The 23,368-nt window shown below is 35.8% G+C and overlaps 1 protein-coding gene across 1 annotated transcript; it reads right to left on the minus strand.

The window, feature by feature from the left end:
* Positions 1-2,736: 2,736 nt before the first annotated feature.
* LOC121374932 (2'-5'-oligoadenylate synthase 2-like) lies at positions 2,737-22,012 on the minus strand. The gene is made up of 6 exons (XM_041502071.1): positions 21,924-22,012; positions 15,941-16,628; positions 9,419-9,695; positions 8,134-8,291; positions 6,992-7,185; positions 2,737-4,055 (listed from the first exon to the last, which is right to left on the minus strand). The coding sequence occupies exons 2-6, from the start codon at positions 16,280-16,282 to the stop codon at positions 3,953-3,955; spliced, it is 1,074 nt and encodes a 357-aa protein (XP_041358005.1). The 5' UTR covers positions 16,283-16,628; positions 21,924-22,012; the 3' UTR covers positions 2,737-3,952.
* Positions 22,013-23,368: the final 1,356 nt, after the last annotated feature.

Below are 23,368 nucleotides of genomic sequence, written 5' to 3' on the forward strand. Positions count from 1 at the left end.
CAAAATTAATAACATCAATGACAATGAGAAGTGTCTACGTACTTAAACGTTTGTTTCTGGAAATGACAAGGTTCATAAACAATTTGGAATGCACAAATTTAGCATTTTTAATTACTTGTTACGGTAAAATTACGGTTTTGTATTCACTGTATTCAAATTGGTAACGCTTGGTCTCATATATTTTCGTCAGTCTAAATAACAGCGTATCCAGCAATTTTCGATATTTGTGGTACAATGACGTTGACTATTCACTAAGACCAGCTTACACATTTTGGAATTGCGCGAAAATATACCTGAAGAAGGTAAATTTTAAAATGTAGCACTGGAAATGCAATTCGAACACTTGTCAAGATGATTTTCCAAATTCAAGCCCTTTTCGTGGATGTGACAAATTTAAGGGTTTTTCATTATGACCACTCAAATTAGATAAATTATCTAGTTTTAATCACGGCCTTCAAGTAATGGAAACCGAAACTTCACTCTCATCCTATGCCATGAACATGTTGGTATTATTGCAAAACAATTATTCTAACAATACATAATAAACATTTAATTAGTGACTAAAATCTGTACCTGGTTATTAAAAATACATGTATCTAATTATTAATCAAAATGTGCACCTAATTAAGATCATTTAGTGTGCATATTTTAATATTTATTGTAACAAAGACCATAAATCCATATAGAATTTTGGGACCAGTTGTTCAAACATTTAGCCAGATGTTTGGGCGAAATAGCTAAAATGTATAATATTTTAAAATTATTATTATAATTAATTTTAAAATTGTTATTATTATTATTATTATTTATTAATATTTTATTTTTAATTTATTATTAATATTTTACATTTCCAAAAAGTATCCAAAATAAATATTTATGGAAGCCCATGATCAGATCAACCATTCTTTGGACAACTGGGCCTGGTGCAGGTAACATTATTTTCAAGTACAATAGCAGATATATGATGATTTAATTATTTATTACAGTGTCAAATAACAATATACATATACAAAACAAAACAAAACAAACATAAATTATATTGCCACCAAGTCTAAATACACTTATTGGACATTACATGAAACTAAAAGTAGTTTTACAATATAAAACTATAGAGAAAACAAAATAACAATAAATGTGTGTGTGTGTGTGTGTGTGTGTGTGTGTGTGTGTGTGTGTGTGTGTGTGTGATATTAATGCAACTAGTAATCCATTACTTATAATAGTGTAACTACTACTACTAATAATATATTAACACACTACTATAATGAAAAAAGATATAAATTCAAAATTATAAAAAGGAAATGTTATACGTCTAAAATCCTATTATAATATATAAAGAATTTAAAGCATTTAAAAAGAAATTAACAGATTAACAAAACGATTACAAATACGCTATAACACTAATTAATTATAATTTAAAAATGAAACAAATAAATAAATATGTATTTAGTTAAGAAGGCTTTTACGCTTTTGGAACATATTAAATACTATAATGTCAGTATCTACATCTACACAAATGAATCAGCTTAGTGTACATCAATTGCTTCTTATCTCAACGTTAATGATTTTGTAATACAGATACCCAAACGTTTTAAAACATTTGTATTTCCTATTGACATCAAGATAGTAAATATTAAACGATCTAGTAATACAATACTTTCTAGGACTATGAAGAGTTTTTAATGTGTCATACAGTGTTATAATAAAATGGAATTAAATTTTTACTTCTTTTCTTTAATTTATAAATTGAACTGAATACATTTATTATATTATGCATCATTATATACTACATAAACAGTTTAATATTTATATTACATTATACAACAGGGTCCAGTTGTTCAAAACACGGTTAAGCTAACCTTTGGTCAGTGTAATATTTTTCTTACAGACTTTTTTTTTTAATAATTACATATTACAGTTAGGATTTGGTTGTATGTGGTTACTTTAGGTTGTTCTAAATCAACATTTAACATATCTATTCAGTTTGATTTGTTTAAATTTAGTATTTTGTTTTCAAAACATTTTGTTAACCACTGGTTAAGCTAACTAATGTTTGACCAACTGGACCAAGGATACTAAGTTTGGCTGACAACCATTTAGCTACAAACCCAAGGTATTCCCTTTAATGATTAAACCTGTGTACTAACGTAACATGCAAAGGAATAAATACTTAAAGGAAACAATAGTATAATTATGCATTAACCTACAATGGGTCATCGGAGCCACCTTGCACTAAGAGGGTCAGTGTAATATTTTTCTTATAAACTTTTAAAAGATAATTACATATTACAGATATGATCTATAATTGTATACGCTTTAAGAGTAACATGCTTCCGGACCGCTATTATGCAGATTGTTGTTAACAATATTATTTTTTATATATTTCTGCGCAGCCCTCCACCTCCTAGTTCAGTTATATTTATTCTACTATGCGTGCTAAACACCAGTATATATTATATTATATTGTACAGTCATACAATTTCGATCGACATATGTTTTCGATACTTTGTTTGTAACTGCATGTATCTCGAGATTATGCGATATATTACGTCACTATCAGCCTGAACATAAACAACGAAGTGTCTTTTTCCTCAAAATATTAAAAATGCTTCAAGTCAAGCTGCCAACTTTATGTTTTAATTATAATACCATAAATAGTGTGCATGTTATCATTTTTTCGTAATGCAATATTTTGGTAGTAATGAAATGCCTCACATAGCGAAATCCAGGTATCACGAATCCCTGCAAAGTTATCGTCTGCAACACTGACATCTGACCTGCCAAAGTTAGACGATATACCACGTGATCATTACACTGAACAATAACATTTATGGAAGGCTGGTTGGGTTACCTCTTATGTCATTCACAACAACATTCTTTTCGGTAATTTCTGGTGAGGGCATGTTTACATGTGCATTTACATTTACTACAAATAAAGGTGGTTTGGTGGAATTAGATTTTTTGAAAATATATAGTTCTGTACCTCTGTCAGAGTACTTAAGGTGACAATCTAATTTTTTGGTGTCGTTGATACGTATAACAAGAGGATTAGACATTAGCCTATGACGAAAACATAATGTAAATATGTTTTCATTGAACACTATTGGGCTGAAGATTATTCAATATTTTTCACAAGTTACAAACATTGTATGATTTTTTTTTTAAATGAAGATTTTGATGTAAATTATTGCACGGAGTATAAACGCTTCACTGTCATAACAAGGACAAAAATGGACAGCCAATGAAACTATCGAAAACATATGATGTTTGTGAAAATATAGCGGAAACACCTGTACAACTTAGCAGCTAGGTTTTTTGGAGGAAAACTTGGCGTTCATGGGAAATGATCACTGTTTGTTTATAATAAACTAATGTGACTTGAGAAAGGTAAAGTAGTAATGTATGTACGAAGTATTGTTTTTATTATATTTAATTTTTTTGCTTATCGTATCGAAAATATATGACGCCAGGATATATTGTAATAAATATAATACTCAAAGTACATGTCTACAAAATACGTCGCCCGACAAGTGTACAACATGCAAAAGTACACACTCCTTAACATTGCCAGACCACACTCGTCCGTCCAAATGTAAATCATTAACATGTTCAAGGTTCAAACACGTCCACTCTGGACACAGCTTCTGACTTCTCCAGCGATTGAGTACCGAGTAGAAGGGGGAGGGGTAAGTTTGAAGTTGGCCAAATTTGTAATACAAATGTAGCGAAGTAATTAAAAGATCATGACTGACAAAAGAAGTGGAGACCACATTTTTATGCTCTGCCAAAAGATTTTTATGTAAATTTGAGCAATGTTGACGGGTTGCCAGTATATCGGACAAAATTACTTTCCATTCCCCCCACCTAAACAACCCCCATGATATTTTGAAGGGTGCTATAAAAAACATTCGTAAAAGCTGGCGAGTCACTGTCTGGGCTCGGGTTACATTCGTCACTGAAGGCTGGTTGCTTTTTCTATTATGCCATCAACATCCGTCCCAGATGGCGCCACGTTTTGGAAAGGGTTCATAGGATCCAGCATTACAGGACGTTCCCTATAAAATGAAGAATAATGTGTGTTGTAACCTAGTAATAATGTAGATTAAAACACTTTTTTATTATCAAATTCGTCGCCATTTTGAAATATGATTTCTGTACAGTAATTGCACCCAAAGTATGGTCACTATACCTTTAACTAGCAATGTATCACGTTTAACAAGTATGTGGTTATGTTTATAAAAAATATTTTTAAAACACTGTAGTTTATTATTCAATAAACGGAATCCACTGCTGGTATTAATCTGATTTAAAGTGGATCAAAGAAGTGTTTTATTTAACGACGCACTCAACACATTTTATTTACGGTTATATGGCGTCAGACATGGTTAAGGACCACACAGATTTTGAGAGGAAACCCGCTGTCGCCACTACATGGGCTACTCTTCCGATTGGCAGCAAGGGATCTTTTATTTGCGCTTCCCACAGGCAGGATAGCACAAACCATGGCCTTTGTTGAACCAGTTATGGATCACTGGTCGGTGCAAGTGGGTTACACCTACCCATTGAGCCTTGCGGAGCACTCACTCAGGGTTTGGAGTCGGTATCTGGATTAAAAATCCCATGCCTCGACTGGGATCCGAACCCAGTACCTACCAGCCTGTAGACCGATGGCCTGCCACGACGCCACCGAGGCCGGTTAAAGTGGATCACTTCCATTTTGCATTAGTAATGCGAGCCAACACCATTCGTGTTGCTGTAAATGCCGGTAGATAAACATGTAGAGATTGCGAACGGTGGGTTGGTATTCTAACATCATCGTGCAACATCCCTCTCAATTCAGTAATGTTGGGAATGTGTTATTTATACGATATTGTTACCATTAGGGTTTGAATTACACAAGTGACAATAAAAAAAGTGACAATAAAAAAGTACTAAATTTACCAATTTGGTATAATTAATATATTAAAATCAATAATAAGCACGTTTATTGCATTTTGGGTGGTAATTTGTGTGACTATGTTCATTGGTTTCAAAGTAATGATACATTTTGTTTTCCCCAACCCAAAATATTGTTTAAACAATTGTCCTCGCCTTACTATGTTTATGGGGTGATATCCATTACATCAATTTATTAACTACAGACATAGGGCTTTTTTTTTTTAAATGAGACTTTTCCCACCTAGGTGATACCAATTTCAGCTCTGGTCCATGGACTATAAACGAACATACATCTAAATATATTTTTAGTATAGAGTTACGTGACAAATGGTGGGGAAATGTAATTCTCCCTTTCAAGCTAACTACGGACGCAGGCTTTGTTACTTTCAGTACAAGTTTATTTTTTATAAATAAACACTTGGTAATATAGTTAAAAAGTTACAATAAATGTGAATTTTGCCATATGTTTCTTGAAGATTTAATGGACCTTTTTGGTCATGTAAACACGTTCACTGATTCTGGAATTCTGTTATTAACTGGGTATTCTTAAAAATTAAAACCAGACTCCAAATAAATGCACAAACAATTATTTTAAGTAATCCTAATTATTCTCTAAAAAGGATAATATTATTAATTTAATACTTCAACTGGATTCTAAAATAGTCTGAAAATGTATTATCACATAGACAAGTATATTTCCCACACAGAGCAATCAACTTTGGAGGAAAATGAAATCGTTGGACAAAACTAGTGGTATAAAGTGTTATGTGTATTTATGTTTCAAAATTATTTTATCAGTAGATTATATTGCAAACTATATAGAATTGCTTTCAGACGTAAACTATTAATATAGAATTGATTTACAAATATATAATATAAATGTGTATGAAACCCTTCTATTTTATTTGTATATGTTTATATTATCAATATGTATCAGTTCTATTTTGTATACTGTAATTTTATATATATTATGGTTCGTGTTACCCACCTAATTATTTTTATATTGACTTTTTGACTACCTACATTTAGTGATTTCTTCGAGTTAAATCCTCTGGCTTCTCCCATCCCAGAAGAAAGGTGCGACGTTTGATAAAAATGAGTGAAGTGAACATTTATCGGTATATTTAGTAACGTTTCACCACGTTCCATTTTTATTTGGATTTTTTTTTAAATTATAACCTCGTGTATTATATGGCTTGAGGTTCCATTAGACCAAATACATTCCTACCGAGGACCAAAATAACAGTTCTTAAAAGTCGCAGACCCTAGTTTCAGCCCATGAAAATGGACACTAAGTTTGGTTAATCTACTAACCTGCCACACATCTCGATAAAATTACAACATAGTGAAACAAGAGTCTGCAACGTTGAAATAGGAGAAATACTCTCTAAAATAAACTTGAGCTCATCTTAGAGGTACGTGCGATTTTTAAATTATGAAAAATGCATTTCGTGGCATTTCAAACACCAGGATGACCAGAGACACTTCGGATGTTCGAAAATGAATACTAGTAATCTAAATAATAAAATGTAAATATTGTCTGATTACAATTATCTAAAATTACTCTAATAGTGAACAATACGCCGTAGTGTTTAAAAACTAGGGTCTGTCACTTTAAGACAAGTAACAGAAGCAATATTGCAAACCACTGAGCCAGTATGCATTCATACAGTGTGGTGCCTTCCATTGGTAATCACTCAACAAAACTCTGTTGTCACATATCGTTGTAAAAAGTTATAGGAACTTTACAGTAGCAACCCTCGGAAATGCATAAAATGCCAGTTGCAGTTTGTATTGACACACCAGGTACAGGTATTGACACACAAGTACAAAATGTCACTGATGTAATAATTATTCATGTAATAAAACCTGATGACCCAATAGGGTATATGTCATAGTATTTACACAGATAATCACTGTCACATACATCCACCAATCACAGCTGCAGTTACATTAAAGATTTACTCCGTAAAGATTTGAACTTTGACCTGGGAATCGCTTGATTTGGTACATTGCAACCTAGAACGTTTTCAATAGTACAGTCTATACTTACGGCACAGTCGTGTATTTTTCAGCATCATACAGCTCCGGCCATATTATTCTCATACTGCGCGTGGTCTTCAGGTTCCTAATGACATCTTTGAACTTTTCCTCCATGGAGAAGATTTGAGGTTTACCCCATTCGGTTTCCCACAAATGTCTAATGAACAGCTCAAAGAAATATGATTTGCCGGGAACATTTTCAGTCTGAAAATATACAAGAAGTTCAGTAACTCTATTAGGAACATATTTGCACTGTGATCAAGTTACCAATACTCATATATTATATTATATATATATATATATATATATATATATGATAATTGATACCAAAGTACACGACATCAGCTAAATAAGTTAAAACAAAACACTGATTGTGCTGACTGTGTTGAAAGTACAATAAACCTCTTTTCACATCATACACACTAAATACAAAACATAATCATTTACCTAATTCATACGGTTGCAATGGTATAAAAACCAATATCTATTACGTGCAAAACAGCACTGTTTTAATCAAAAAGTTAACATTCAAACCAAGATTCAAAACGTATATACTACTAATATTATTATATAGTTTACGTTTTTTTAAACTACATTCCCTGGAATATTTTTATTATTTAAGCATATATAACAGAAAATCCAATTACGTTTGGTGCATATATGACGCCGCACTGTTGGTTTCACTACGCTGGCTTAATACAATTTTAAACACACACCCCCCCCCCCCCTCTTTTTTCACGAAATCATATTTATTCATGCCTTTACACTAAATAAAAGTGAAAACGACTTTATAATTTCATTTAAACCTAATACATAATGTTACTAGTATGCAAACAACGGTATAAAAATCACCAATATCTGTCGATAATACGATCAAAAAAACTGCACTAATTTTTTGAGACGAAATCAAAAAGTTAACATTAACACAACCTAGAGCTATGGCGGCACAAACGAATCAAGCGTATACGTTTGACGATATCCGTTATATTTTTAAAAGTGCATTTTTTTTCACATTTTTGCTACTAATATTTTTAACTAAAACACGTTTTGACCGACTGTTTTCGATTAAAAACATAACTACAAATGTATAGAATACATGTTAGCTGTAATATAAAGTTATCCATCTTAGATCAATATAGAATTTGTGCAAACCTTTTTCCAGTACTTTACAAGTCGAGTCAATTCCTTTAATTGTTTTGGCGCTTCTCTTGCAAATTGTGTTTGCTTTTCTGATGTGCATACAGAAAAGAATTTCTGTTTGTCAGGAGTCAGTGATTTCATGTCATTAAACATTTCTTTGGCACTGTGCGCTGAAATTGTAATTCAGATACCATTAATGAATCAAGTTTATGTCTCTTGTGAAATCATTTTTTATTGATAAGGGACATACATTTTATAAGTACTTGTAACTCAATTATTATGTTCTAAGCATTTACTTTAATAACGTTTGTTTATAACGTAATGTGCTTTAATTATGCTCTTTGAAATATAATTATTCCTGTTTATATACATTTTTAAAATACCTCAAACTAAACAGAAAACATTCAAAATATTCCTGTTATACAGAACGACGTAATTGTCCCCGGGTCAATCCAAGATCTTTAGCCTAAGCAAAAAGAACGTTTACATCAATATACATTGGTGCTATAGCATAATATATGCATTAAAGACATAGCATCATTCAATTTATTGTAGTGATTGTGCAAATGTGTCCTTTATCATCTCACCCGTACAATTATTCAGAAACATTGGGTCGAAGAATTTAAAAATTCATGTGTACTATGGCATTCCTTGGAGCGATTTTAACACATATATCAAGGTATTAATGAAATTAGCTAATAATATGAGAGAGAGAGAGAGAGAGAGAGAGAGAGAGAGAGAGAGAGAGAGAGAGAGAGAGAGAGAGAGAGAGAGAGAGAGAGAGAGAGAGAGAAATGGGGGGGGGACGGACGGATGGACGGACGGACAGACAAAAATACTGCAAATCAAAAAGAGTAGCCCATGAAGTGGCGACAGCGGGTTTCCTCCCTCAATATCTGTGTGGTCCTTAACCATATGTTCGACGCCATATAACAGTAAATAAAATGTGCTGAGAGCGTCGTTAAATAAAACATTTCCTTCCTTCCTTTTCCCTGTATTTTGTACACAATTAAAATCAAACAAATTAAGTTTCTTGAAAGTTAACAACTGTCAAAAAAGTGATAATGTGCATTCTGTTTCCTCTGTATTCTTTTTTAAATGTGTCCTCTGTATAATAATAAATAAAATATAAAGTATTTTCCGAAAATAATGTTGCTATAGAGGATCTGGAGAAGGCACACATACACACTCTCACTCACTCACACTCTCAACAAGAAGCACATACATACACACGCGCGCACACGCACATACGCACACACGCACACACATACATGAATATAACATTCAACTGAACTACCTTTTTCTGGAAGATCTATTGCTGGTAAGAGATCCACGTTGATTGGATGATCATATCCTTTCAGTTTCACCTCGAACTGTACAGCGTGGTGTGTTCTGTCGATAACTTTCACGTTTTCTGCCCAGTTCAAATCCTTCTGTATATGTTGTTCCAGATTCTGTAGGACATCATCCAAGTTGTTTCGGAACTCTTCCATTGTGTCGTAGTCATTAATGTACATGACCAAATCAACATCTGCATTATCCAACACATCTATTTTTTTCCCTTGCGATCCACCCTAGATAAAAATGTAAGAATTGTGGTTAATCGTAAAAACAATTAGTTAAAAACTGGGGATGTTTTGACAGTTTCACTCATTTGGAATTTTGAATAACTGAACATAAGTATTAAGCTGCCACCTGTTTGAGGCATGTATTTAAAAAAAAAAAATCATATTGCAAGAAACATATTCCTGAAAATATCCAAAAAAACAAGAATGCATGTTCGTTTGAGGAGAACAGATTTTTAGTCATTCGCGAAGGCAGTTTTAATGGTCACATATCTAATAATAGTATAATACTTACATAACCAGTTACATATTAATACAGTTTTATATACTCCGTCGATTTTTGTTACACTAACTAATGCACATATTTTTAAAACTTCTTGTTTTATCTCAAAATGCTTATAATGTCCAGTTATTGTTTTCTTATTTTATTAACGACCGTAACTGGCATATACAGTACAGTGTCGATACACAGTTCATTAGACGAATACTGGTTTAGTGCATCATATTATCTTGTGAAACGGTTTATTAAACCCTTAAAACGTTTCAAGCGAAAGAGAAAGATGTACGGTTAAAAACAATCTAGTTGTAAACCATGATTCGGTATGTTATACTATCCTACAATGCCTAGCACATCACTATTTGTTTTGTGTTGGTGAATATGGGTCGCACCTATTTGTGTAGAGTATTTCAGGTCTCTTATTTCAATACAAATTGCACACGTAGTCATTTAGTGGGTCAAAATAGTGTATTTTTTGTTGTTATTTATTTCCATTTTAATTTTCACTAAGATCATCCCTTTGTTGTAAAAATGTAATGAATATGGTGTTTTTTTGTTTGTTAAAATAACAGCGGTTTGCAGACAATTCAATCAGTTTCAAAAGTTATTGCAATTTTATGAAAATGTACCAGTTCGTTATGCTTTATTAAAATACAGTATATACCTTATGCTATATGGACATTAAGTTTTTAAAATTCAAATGAAATTAAATCATGTTGCACTGAATTTTCTCACAAATAATTAGTATTTATGAAAAAGTGTAATATTTTTTATGTTACAAAAAATTAACAAAATCAAGGCAACTTATAGGTTTGTTTTAAAAAATCTGTAGTGTCCGTAACCATCTAATAATATTTGACTTTATAAAAATAATTCTACATCCATTTGAGGTTTACAACTCAGATGTACGGAAACACTATGCAAAGGAATAGAAAGGTGAAGTCGCTGAAGGATTTGAAAATCATACACACTGAACGTGGATTTGTAATGTCTGTAACTGCAGTGTCCGTAACCTTTTAAAAAGCATCATTATAAATTTAGATACCTTAGAAAAACATACCAAAATATTTACTTAAATTTTCTGATATTTTATTTTGTAAGGCTACACCATATTAAAATAAGAACAAACATAAATAATATAGCTCAATTTGTAATTGTTATTTTCATCCAGCATTCACCTCTGAAAATAAAAGTACAACTATTATCCTGTTCAATTATTTAGACCCAAAGTTTTTTGCAAATGTTACGTTTATTTCCTATTCGATATTTGTTTTCTTTGCATTTACATGAAAACAAACCCAAACCCCAACAGGTTTTATATACAAATCATCATATAAAATGCACGAAGTTGACTTAATTCCACTTTTTAAAAATCTCTGTGTCGTTTGAATGCACGTTATTTCGCCTATAAATAACTACGGTCATTTGCATATCAAAAGCATCATTCTATAGTGCGTTTCAAACTAATGCTCGGTTCTATCGTCCTATCCGCACAAATCGTAGTATGACCTATATTTAAGAAAATATCTGTAAACATGAAGCAGGCGCGGATTCAGGTGGGGAGTTCAAGTGACAAAACCTCAGTTTGAAAAAAAAATATGTATCAAATATTATAATTATATTGTGGAATACACAAGCGCGCGCGCTGAAGGGAGACAGACAGACAGAGAGAGAGAGAGAGAGAGAGAGAGAGAGAGAGAGAGAGAGAGAGAGAGAGAGAGAGAGAGAGAGAGAGAGAGAGAGAGACGTCATTTATGTAACGACGCACTCAACATATTTTAATCTATGGTTATATGGTTATAGGGAGAGAGAGAGAAGAATATGGTATGCATGCGATTGGTGGAGGTGTGACCCTCTGCACAACCCCAACCCCACTTAAGGCTTCTTTTGTATATGGAGCGGGACGTAGCTCAGAGGTAAAGCGTTCGCTCATGGTAGTCGACTGATCGATCCCACATGGTGGACCCATTGGGTTGTGTCTAATTCCAGCCTGTGCACCACAACTGATGTATAAAGGCTGTGGTATGTGCTATCCTGTCTATGGGATGGTGCATATAAAACGTCCCTTATTGCTTATCAAAATTGCTTATCGGAAACAGTGGCCCATGTGGCGGTAGCGAGTTTCTTTCTCACTGTCATAATGCTCCTTAACCGTTTTGTCTGACGCCACATAAACGTATATCAAATGCGTCGAGTGTGTCGTTAAATAAACATTTCTCTCGTATGTATGTGTAGTCTATATGCATTTCTAGTCGATTAGTTTATAGGTTGTTAGGTTGTTTGATAGTGAATGATATGGAAATAAATTGTTTTTGGTGTTAAAGAGTTCATGCATACATTAAAGTAATACTCCTGATGGGTATAGAGAAATAACTTAATCAGTCGACAAACTCATTTCGTCATCACTATCTTCGTTAAGGGGGACTATCACAGGGGGTATTTTATTTCTTATAAAACTATTTTGTTTTCTAAAATCTTCTTCGATCTTTATTACATGTTTAACTGCGTCAGAGAAGTGTGTAGGTGTGACAGAGTTCAATGCATGTGCAAGTTCTCTCCGCACCGTGGTCATTTTACCATCATTATGACGAGCTATGTGCCCTTTGAATTGACTCCAGATCAGTTCTATCGGATTGAGTTCAGAATGTCTTGGCGGCAGTCTTAGACACAAGTGCCCATGGCGTTCAGCAATATCATCAGTAACAAATTGCTTTGCACATTTGTTACTTTTCACAAGTTCATAAAGAACTGGCTTTGTCATGTTACTCTCAAAAGGTATATTTTTATTTTGTAGCCACGACTGAATTTCTTCCTTTTTAGCGTTTAGTGCAGGACATCGTGTAATCTCAGTTAATTTGTTGTGGTAGCTTGCGTTATCCATGACGATAACAGAAGGTTCTGGTAGAGAAGGCATAAGTTGTTCTTCAAACCATTTGATGAAATTTTCATGATTCATCTCACCATGATAGTCTCCGTCTGTTTTTTTAGCCTCAAAGATCAATTCACAGCCATCTATCAATCCATATTTATCACAGCCAGCATGACAAATAATAAGTCTTTTTCCCTTCCCAGTCACCGAACAGAGTTTAGGAACTCGATCAGCAGCGTCTGATTTCGGCAGGTGATTGGCGGTACTTGTGCCCGGGTGGATATCTGTCCAGTGGTGGGATGTTGTGTGTTTGACATTCACGCAGGTCTCATCTTGATACACTATTAAATACCCCTGTTCTCGTAAACTGGATATTTCATGGAGATAGGACAGTCTCCTGTCTGATATATTGGCGTCCTCAAAAATCACTTTTCCGGTTGTAGACATATGTTGGTATTTAAAATCGATGTCATGGAGTGTTCTTCGTAAAGTTGATATTGATATGTTGATTCCACATTCCTCCTTTAAAGCCACGTTAATCTTATGTAATGTAGGTAATTCGCCCTCTCTATAAAATCTGTATACTCGTCGTCTAATAACATCTTTATCAAATAAATCGATGAGTTTTCGGTCGCGTTTTTTAACAGTGATTTCTGTGCTTGGATTCGTAGAGCTTAGATTTTTCACAGTTCTTTTTATTGTTGAAACCGAAACTTTAAGTGCAGCGGAAACTCGATCGACAATTCGATAAGAAGCATACCTAGGTCTACCGCGCTGATATTCATCTTCAAAATAATCGAAAACGTTCTTAATACACGATTTTACATCAACTGAAGTGTTTTTCGATTTACCCATATTTTTCCTCAAATAACAAAAAAAAGAATGTCGACCAATACATTTTCAATGAATTTATATACCCTACCTAACTTGTATTTTACGGGGTTTACACATTCCTACAATAGCACGTGCAGTCATAGATCGAAATAATGATGTTATTGACCAAGCAATGCTATCGTATTTTGAACATTCAGGGCTGTGTCTGCGGGATGAAAAAGTGGTTGAACCCATACGAGTCCGAACAATAGCCCTTTGGTTTTTCGCATTACAAATGTAACACCCCACCCCCAAACCCCAGCCCCTAGCACCACCCTGGTCTTCTGGGTCTGGCACTGCATTAAATTTATTTATAAATTTGGAAAGCACATGAGGTGATTTGTGTTTAATACTGTGCTACACCTCAGTTGTGTTAGGTTAGGTATGGTATGCTAATATATAATATTTTATGGATATGGCATACCATAATAGTAAATTCATGGCAAATATAAAATATTTAAGTTTTACAACGATTATTACACTATTAATTTGTTGGAATACATTAAAAGAAGTAAATAAACATTGATTTAGTTTGTGTTTTTGTAGGGTTTTTTTATTTTTATTTGTCATGGTGTTATAGTACTAGTGTAGTGTCTTTAATAACCCTTTGTTGGCAGATGAAAAAGAGTCATACCTTTTTCATCAGTGATACTTGCTGAACAAACGTTGGACTTACAAACTTTTAAACATTCTATCAGAAAAATATAACTTTTGAGACTTTATTTTTGGACCCATATGGAGCTGAATGGTGCCATTTATTGTAAAAGAATTTACTACAAGCTATTTATTTCTGAGCCGATTGTTTTTAAAATTGCACACAAAAACAGTATTGTTTTGTTATTTCCAAAACACTTTTTTTTTTCTTTTTTTTTTTTAAACCCATCTTTATAGGAGGATGGGATGGACTATTAAGTCATTTTTGTTTATTTCTTAAAATTCAAGTGTTATTTATCGCCTTTTCTATTACATCACAAGTACTAGAACATACGGTGTAGCAAAATAATTCGCACAAAAAGCTAAAGTACAAAACAAGAATAAAACTTGTCATTCAGTGGTGAGCTGTCTCCCACGAACATTTTCATCGTCATCTGTCAGGCCGATGGTTCTGCGGATGACGTTCCAGTTTCAAACTGATAAGGCATTATTTGTTGTGTTGCATAAATATTAGTCCAGTCGTCATCACTACACTATTCACCATCGAAAGAAGAATCGCCTGGCAGTCGCTGTCAGTCATCTGGTGGTAGGTTTCTGTGAAGCGAGTTCCCTTCATGACGTCATGGCTATTTACGGGCAAATGTTTTCACTGAGAATTTTACTCGGTCCTTTCCGGCAGTGTTTTACGGGAGTGATTTTTAAATATTTTATGGGGCATTTTCGTAATTATTGATTTACATTACGGTGTAAAATATTATTGCAATAAATTAAGAAGGCTCTTAATTGTGGAATTTAAAATTTTAGTGTATGGTCTGGCACAGCATTTTAATGCCTTCTAGCCTATACGAAGAAAGTTATGCCAACAGGTCACCTTTAGTTCAGCAGTAAGTAAATTAGAACATTGTTTTAAAAAGTTAAATTTTCACTAACATTAGTAATAAAGTTACAATATAAATCTGTAAAAAAAAAACAATAATAAAAAAAACCACAACTTAAATATTATTAAATAGGTTCGCTTCATTTTTCATTACATTACTAATCGACTGCAACATTTAAAAAAGGGCATCTCCAGTATTGAGGGAGATAGCAGCGTTAAAAAGGACGCTTATAGCAAGAGGCTGCAGAGGTCATAGCACACCACCCACTTTTCTCTGTTACTCTGTTCAGAATACTTCAAATGGCGTATTTTAACACCTGATATTCAAAATGTTCTCGGAAGCATGTCCCCCAAACACTCCCTCACCCCCCTCCCACGGAGGTTCGGGCCCGCATATACATGTATGTTCATCCCCAGCCTCATCTCACTCATGAAAAGTATACTACTCTACTCCACTCCACCCCACCCCGATTCTAGAAGCAAGGTGAAATGTGTCCGCTAAAATTAAATTATAAAATGTCTTCACTATCATAGTGAAGTCATGGGGGCGTAGTACAAGATAGTTACCTCATTCATCACTCAAGAATCGTCTAGTTAGACCACGGTTTTTGCGGTCGTCAATCAACGGCCTCAATAACCGTTGTCTAACTCGACAAATCTTTCGTAAAAGGATGATGTAACGATAACATACTCTGTATACTTACAACAAACATTTTTTTGACGCTGAATGGAATATTGTGCTGAACGAATTTCGTTAGATAATTCACGAGTTGTTTACTTTTTCTCTTGTACTCTTCATCGGGGAAGACCTTCCTTTTCATGAAGTCATCAAGATTTTCTCCTTTTCGACTTCCTTTCAGGATGTCAACATGCCACGAGTCGGTCATTGCTCTGCCGGTGGCTGCTGCGCTAGTGTGATCGGTGTAAATACCAAAAAGTGTTGCTCTGTAGGCGTCTGCTGTACTAATGTGATTGGTCTGAAAACCGGGGAAAATTGCTGCTCTGCTTGTGACTGCTGAGCTAGTGTTATGCTTCTTGTCGTGCATATGTTGAATCAGACCGGATGCATTGCGACATGACTTTCCACAGACTTCACATTTATTATGGCTTGTGGATGTAGTGTTTTCTGCCCTGGCTTTTTTCTTTTTTTTTTTTCTTATTGTGACTTGCAATATGCTGAGTTAATGCCCGTTGAAGAAAAAGCCCTTTATTGCACTGCGGGCAATGATAATTCAGATGTTTCGTTCCCATGTGTTGTCTGGCAGCTTCTCGTCCGGTACCCAGATTCCGTGAATCACATTTTGAACAGACCCCCTCACTAATTAACGTTAGGTACTCGTCATGTTCCTTCCTTGCTGAATCCATTGTTGTAAAGAATGGTAGCACACGAACCTACGAATAAAAACATTCGGCAGTTAGTAAGTGGTGGAAGACGGTAAACGTTCCAAAATATGGTTCAGGTTTTGGGGTTGGGTTTTTTACTATCATTTATTTTCTTTGAAAACTTAGTGTTATATAAGCACGTAAATACAGTGTCAGCTCAACTAAACTTAAACTTTCAGGGGCCGGTTGGTCAAACATTAGTTAGCTTATCCAGTGGTAAACAAAATTTCAAAATCAATACAAATAATAACTGAAGACATAGTGTTGAAGCTTAATTTAAACAACCAAAGGTATCCATACATAACCAAATCTAATGTTTATTTTGTATTTGTGCAAAAATAATTGAAAGGAAACTTTTAGACTAACTCAGGGTTAATTTAACTACGTTGTGAACAACTGGTCCCAGACATCTAACTGTTCATTAACTTGTTAACGGCACAACATTTAATATATGAATTGCTTGTATTATAGCACGTTACTATTTCAATAAATTGTATAGGCACCATACGACCTCAACTTTCAAGGGTTTGTTTCCATGTGTACATAACGAAAACGGACATTGAAAATAGTATTAAAGGTAAACTTAGCAACGGTGCATGGCCCTTATAATTCAAATCTTTCTTACGTTAATATAATTCTACCCGATTGTAAAATTAAAACGTTATCGGTTAGGGCAAACTGATTATAACTGATGATTGATAATACAATTCCCACTGATTCACAACACCATCTATGCCATCACTGATATTTAGTACCAGAATTCCAATCAGCACAGGTCCCAGTACAGCTACTTTTTAAAACCATCTTGTATCTTCACTAATACGAGGTTCGTGGGCTGTATGCACAAAGCCTAGAGTCATATAATGCATACTTCAGCCCTGCCTAACCTTTGTTTAAATGTCCTGTTATTTCCTACACTTATATAAATGTTAAACAAAACATTGCACTAATTATACGCAGTAATAGCCTGAACACAGCTGAGTTCCGTAATTCTTATGGTTGCTCTGTGCCGAATTAGGGACTTGCGTTTAAAGGTTCGAGGTGTACAATGAACTATGTACGGAGTAAAAGCAACTGCAACTCTGGGCCCCGTTCCACAAAGAGATCTTAGCCCTATGACCACCTTAAGTGCATAACCACTTTATGAACTTAAGGTGATTTTTGTGTCCTGACTGGTAGTATATGTGACATTTGTGAAAATGCTATTACCCACCCCAATAAATAAACATAATTTCATTTAGTGTACATATCACGCAGTGCACATTAGATTATAGAGCCAAAAAAAACAACAACAATGCAACGGTGATTCTTTGAAAGAAAAAAAAAGCTTAATAATAATAAAATATTATTTAAATGTCACGTGAAAACAATTTCCTATAATTGGATGCCATGCATGCTATATATCAGTGCCTGGACGGGGTTGATGCGTTGCTTTAAAAAAAAAAAAAATCTTAATTAACAAACGCATGACTGGTATAGCATAATTATATTTGTAAGATGATTTGGTGTACAGTTTACCCGCGTTTTTAAAAACAAAAACAAACCCACAGATAATGGGTTATTTCATTTGTACAAGTGTCGATAAATGATCCTCCTTTTTTCACGAACTATATATCCGGTCTCATTTCCATCCAGTCTGTATTAATTACTATACCAAGGAACTAAACTTTCCTCTAAAACAGCTTCAGTGTTAGCAGTTTAAACATAAGCCCATACAGAATCACAAAAAAAACCTCATTTGTTTTTTTAAGTAGGTCTCCTGATCCACCAACATGTGATGCTTGCCGCATCCGCTCCTTGACGGGCCTTGATATCCCTGTATCTGTCTACTGTTCAACTGTGGTGAACTCGCTAAAATCAAATTGTTATTGGGGCTCAACTCAACTCTTGATCTTTGAGACAGGTCTAATAAGAATTCGCACCACCACCCACCACCCTACTCCTCACTATCATCCAAACTCAGAAAACATGGACTATTTTCCGACATACTGACATGTGCTAAACACTCTTTACCAGTTCAACTATTTGACAAACTAACTAGCCGGCCTTCAGCACCACTACATCACTACCGATGTTGACCACATATATTGTCGCTCGATCCCCAGCGGCATGAAATATATGTGGCATAGCATGATCACTTATAACGACGTGTTACACATGTCAGGCGCCTTCATGAACTCAACCAGGGGCCAATCACTAAACCGAACAATCGAATACGGTGGTAACCTCTTCCGCCACGGTCACTTTTTCCACTACAACTATTGAGATAACTTGCTCTCCTTTGGTCAACATAACCTTGTGCAAGTCTAATGTCGCTCCACAAGTAATAAAAATTGAGACCCATAATATATTGTCCTTGATGGGGGTGAGATATGTACATCTGACTCTCAAAGACCCTCTTACCCAAGGTCAAGCGGACGGGGTCGTCATTGGTCCCGCTCCATTCGCAATTCATGACCCGCCATATTGACTGAATGGTCTTTTGTTTTACTTTCGACACCATATATTATCTGCTATCTACTCTGGATTCAACCCAGCACCCAGTACACGCACCGCGGATATGTGGCCAATTATCACTGGTTTAGGCCAGATGATTGGTGCACACAATTGAATCCGTAGAACTCTTCCTCTGAATCTCCAGTTTCTGTCTCCCCCCCCCCCCCCTCCCCTTTCTCGGACAAACCTTAGGGGGGCCTGCATCCTGTAGACTGTGATGTGTAACCTCCTCTATCCCTACATTTACCATCTGTAGCTATTGCAACATCATGGACACCACCCACTACTGAGCTGTCCCTAATATCCCCCTTACTCCTCAGAATGTCTACTGTTTGTCACCCGTCACTCTTCCATTACAATGCGCTCCACGACCTCAGCATTTGTCTGGCTTATTGATGTCCAAGACCTGCCAGACCCGGGGTCATCTTCAACAGATAAAGTTAAAGTTTGTTTTGTTTAACGACACTACTAGAGCACATTTTGTAATTTTGTGATATAGTCTTAGAGAAGAAACCCGCTACACGTTTCCATTTGTAGCAAGGTATCTTTTATATGCACCATCCGACAGATAGGGCAGCATATGCCACGACCTTTGATATACCAATCTTGATGCACTGGCTGGAACGAGAACTAGCCCAATGGGCCCACCGACGGGGATCGGAATTCTGCAGCCAACGGCTTGACTGTGGAATACAAAGGATACTGGTAATGGTACACGTTGGCATGATTTCTCAAATGTTATGGAAAAAATCAATAACATCATTGTGTTTGATTTTTGTATGTTTTCAGTATTCATGTCCACGAGGATGTAAAACAGCAAACATATACAATTAATAACAAAACAACCCAACAAGAACCTAAAAAAATTATACAATTTTCGTACCTTTAAATTACACTTAAAATAATTTTAAAATTACAGCTGTAGGACTGACCCTTCAGATTGAGGCTTAGAACGTTTTGATCATGTCTGGTAGTCGTGTTCAGTCGTGTCACTGCGACATGTGAGGTGGCTGAGGAGATATTAGTTTCAACAGGGGTCAAAGATACATTGATAGAACAACAGGGCAGGTGAAACCTTTGATGTGGTAATGGGAGATATCAGGGGTAGCTCAGTTGTGGGTACTATCTCTGATGCTGACGGTAGATGTAGGTAAATAGAAGGTTGGACATCCCCGTCTATGGGATGTGGGCTGCCTCAGGTTTGTCCTGGGGGTGGGTGGGGGGGGGGGTGTTGAAGAGTGCTGTACGTTTAGAGGTAGATAGTTCTGCGGACTGTGTACACCAATTATCAAGCCTAAACCAATGAGTATTCGCCCAATATCCTTGTTACCAGTACAGGTAGAGTGGGTGGAGACCACAGTAGAACCAGGGGAAGAAATTATTCTGTAAGAGAATAAAATATGGGAAAGGTTGAAAGTTGAACTCAATTTTGACCATTCAGTCACTATATATGGCAGGTCGTGAGTTGTTGCCCAGGTCCGATTGACCTTGGTTGGTTGGAACTCTGAGAGTTAGGTGTACGTGGCGCCCATCAAGGAGGATATGTTGTTGGTCCTCTATATTTTAGAGCTTGCTGGACGCCATTAGACTTGTACAAAGGTATGTTGACCATAGGAGAATAAATTATCTCAATAGTTTTCGGGCCAGTCGGATAGTCGTCTGGAGTGGCAAATGTGACAGTTTGGAAGAGGTTGGCTTACCACCGGACTCGGTTGCTCGGTTTAGGTGCATTGTTAGTTCATGGTGGAGTCTTTCATGAAGAATATGTCGTTGTTAGTGATCATTCCATGCCACACACATTTCATCATGCGGGAGGGGGGACGAGCAAAGGTATGCATGGTCAATGTCAGTGGTAAATCAATGGTGCTGAAGGCCACTCAAGCAGTAAGAGTTGAGCTGGCAAAGAGAGTTCAGCACAGAATGGTATACTATTGGAAAATGTCTATGATTTCCGAGGTTGGGTGGAGGAGTATTTGACTTCTTGATAGGTGGAGTGTCCGGAGAAGGTAGTCAGTTTAGCCAACTCACAGGCAACGTACCAGGACTTGTTAACCAAATATAATTTTCACAACAATGGAACATCAGCCAGACACAGGAATAGCTAAGCGGTTAAAGAATTAAACGGAAATGTCCGAATCTGGATAACAACATGTATTCATGTTAGCATTACTACCAAACAGCTATATAGGGTTAAATCGAATCTCTACGCAGTTTTACATGGATTACAACTAATTTAGAGCATAGAATAAATGGAAATAAATGGTAAAAAGTGTTCAGGTTACATTTTGCCCGAATATCTGTAAAATGTTTGCTCGAATTTGAGGTTTTGCTCCAGCACTGGGTGCGTGTGTGTGTGTGTGTGTGTGTGTGTGTGTGTGTGTGTGTGTGTGTGTGTGTGTGTGTGTGTTGATAATTAACACTATCACAATTTGTTTTCTACAATTCTCTTAAGTAGTTTTAGTACCCTTGGATTTCAGGTTATCAGAGGCGGATCTATGGTCCCCCCTAAATTTTGTGATAGTTATAATTTTATTATATATTAATTTTCATTTTTACGACCCCCCTCCAAACCTCCCCTAAAGTTCCCTTGGCATTCCATCTCATGTCACTGACCCCATCCCCCCACCGCCTAAATGGCTTTTCTGGATCTGCCAATGGTTGTGGCCTCCAGAAAGTAAAAAAGGTCAGTCCCGCGTTCCGCATTTTAGGCAAGACAGCTAGATTTGGTTGGGGTCTTCAAGTCCTGTCCTGTTTCTATCAGAAGAAGATAGGCCTACCTGAGATAAATATTATGTTATATATACTCACAGCTTGGGGACAATTGCCTAACTCCTAGAAACACAAGAAGAATATTTCAACCGAGTAGAAACACTGCGTGTATGGTAAATACGCCTCAGCCTGTAGGTAGTACTAAACCAAATAACGTCCGGCTTGGTCGAAGTTCGAGGTGCACGGAACCTTTGATAGAGAAGTTAAAATCACAAGTCCTGATTGATAATAAATGTGAGTGTGTTGGTCGTAAAAAAGATTAGTTTCATCTGGGCAAAAATATATGCAATTTTATATCATCTAATATCACTGTGTTGAGTAGCCTTGTGCCTGAAACATGTATGGGGTACCTGTAAAACAAAATACTCAAATTTTGTGCGAAACTAGGGTGTTGTAAAAACATCTGGTTATACCGAAAATGAGCCATGAAAGGTACCATTTCTTCAGTTAATACTTTGAGGTAGGGGTTGCAGTACTAATATTTTGGGTCATAGTTTGGTTGATGCATTGCATATAATGTTTTTAAACACAAACGTTAACATCGTCGCCTATGGGATTTTATTTGGTATAGTACACTCTGTATTATGAAATATTCGTAATATTTTTTCTTTTCGAGGAAGCGCGCGTGCTCGCCAAAAATAGTCTTCTGATTATATCCTACTTTCGTTTTATTGATAAGCACAAAGGTTAAAACAAAAGACACGATCACGAGTTCGGTGAGTCATAAAGATAACTTGACACCCTACTACGCTCTGAGCCGATTACGTGGAAACTGAGAAAGAAAGACATGTTTTATTTAACAACGCACTCAACATATTTTATTTTCGGTTATATGGCGTCAGACATATGTTTAAGGACCACACAGATATTGAGAGAGGAAACCCGCTGTCGCCACTTCATGGGCTACTCTTTCCTATTAGCAGCAAGGGATCTTTTATATGCCCCATTCCACAGACAGGGTAGTACATACCACGGCCTTTGATATACCAGTCGTGGTGCACTGGCTGTAACGAGAAATAGATCAATGGGCCCACCGACGGGGATCGATCCCACACCGACCGCGCATCGAGCGAACGCTGTACCACTGGGCTACGTCCCGCCCCTTGAAACATAATGGTGTGATGAAAATAATATTAAGTAGGCCCGTAGGAATGATATGAAAAAATATACAAATGTAGCACACGCAAACTTGGTGGACGGGGCCCATAAGTATTATTTTTATATTTTCACAGTGTGTGTGTGTGTGTGTGTGTGTGTGTGTGTGTGTGTGTGTGCGTGCGTGTATGTGCGTGTGTGTTTTCGTAGATTTCTTTTTCTTTTGACGTTTATCTTTAGTAGTAGAATTTACAATATCCAGGAGAGAGAGAGAGAGAGAGAGAGAGAGAGAGAGAGAGAGAGAGAGAGAGAGAGAGAGAGAGAGAGAGAGAGAGAGAGAGAGAGAGAGAGAGAGAGAGAGAGAGAGAGAGAATTATATTTTAATGTTT

Source organism: Gigantopelta aegis, chromosome 6 (assembly GCF_016097555.1).
Source record: "Gigantopelta aegis isolate Gae_Host chromosome 6, Gae_host_genome, whole genome shotgun sequence".
Classification (NCBI taxonomy): domain Eukaryota; kingdom Metazoa; phylum Mollusca; class Gastropoda; order Neomphalida; family Peltospiridae; genus Gigantopelta; species Gigantopelta aegis.

Bases quoted from the DNA above. Each gene is read 5' to 3' on its own strand.
- LOC121374932 (XM_041502071.1), bottom strand. From the start codon at position 16,282: ATGCACGACAAGAAGCATAACACTAGCTCAGCAGTCACAAGCAGAGCA. The intron at 8,292-9,418 runs GTAGTTCAGTTG...TTACAATTTCAG, and splicing joins AATAGATCTTCCAGAAAAAG to CGCACAGTGCCAAAGAAATG. The intron at 4,056-6,991 runs GTAAGTATAGAC...TTCATTTTATAG, and splicing joins GAAAAATACACGACTGTGCC to GGAACGTCCTGTAATGCTGG.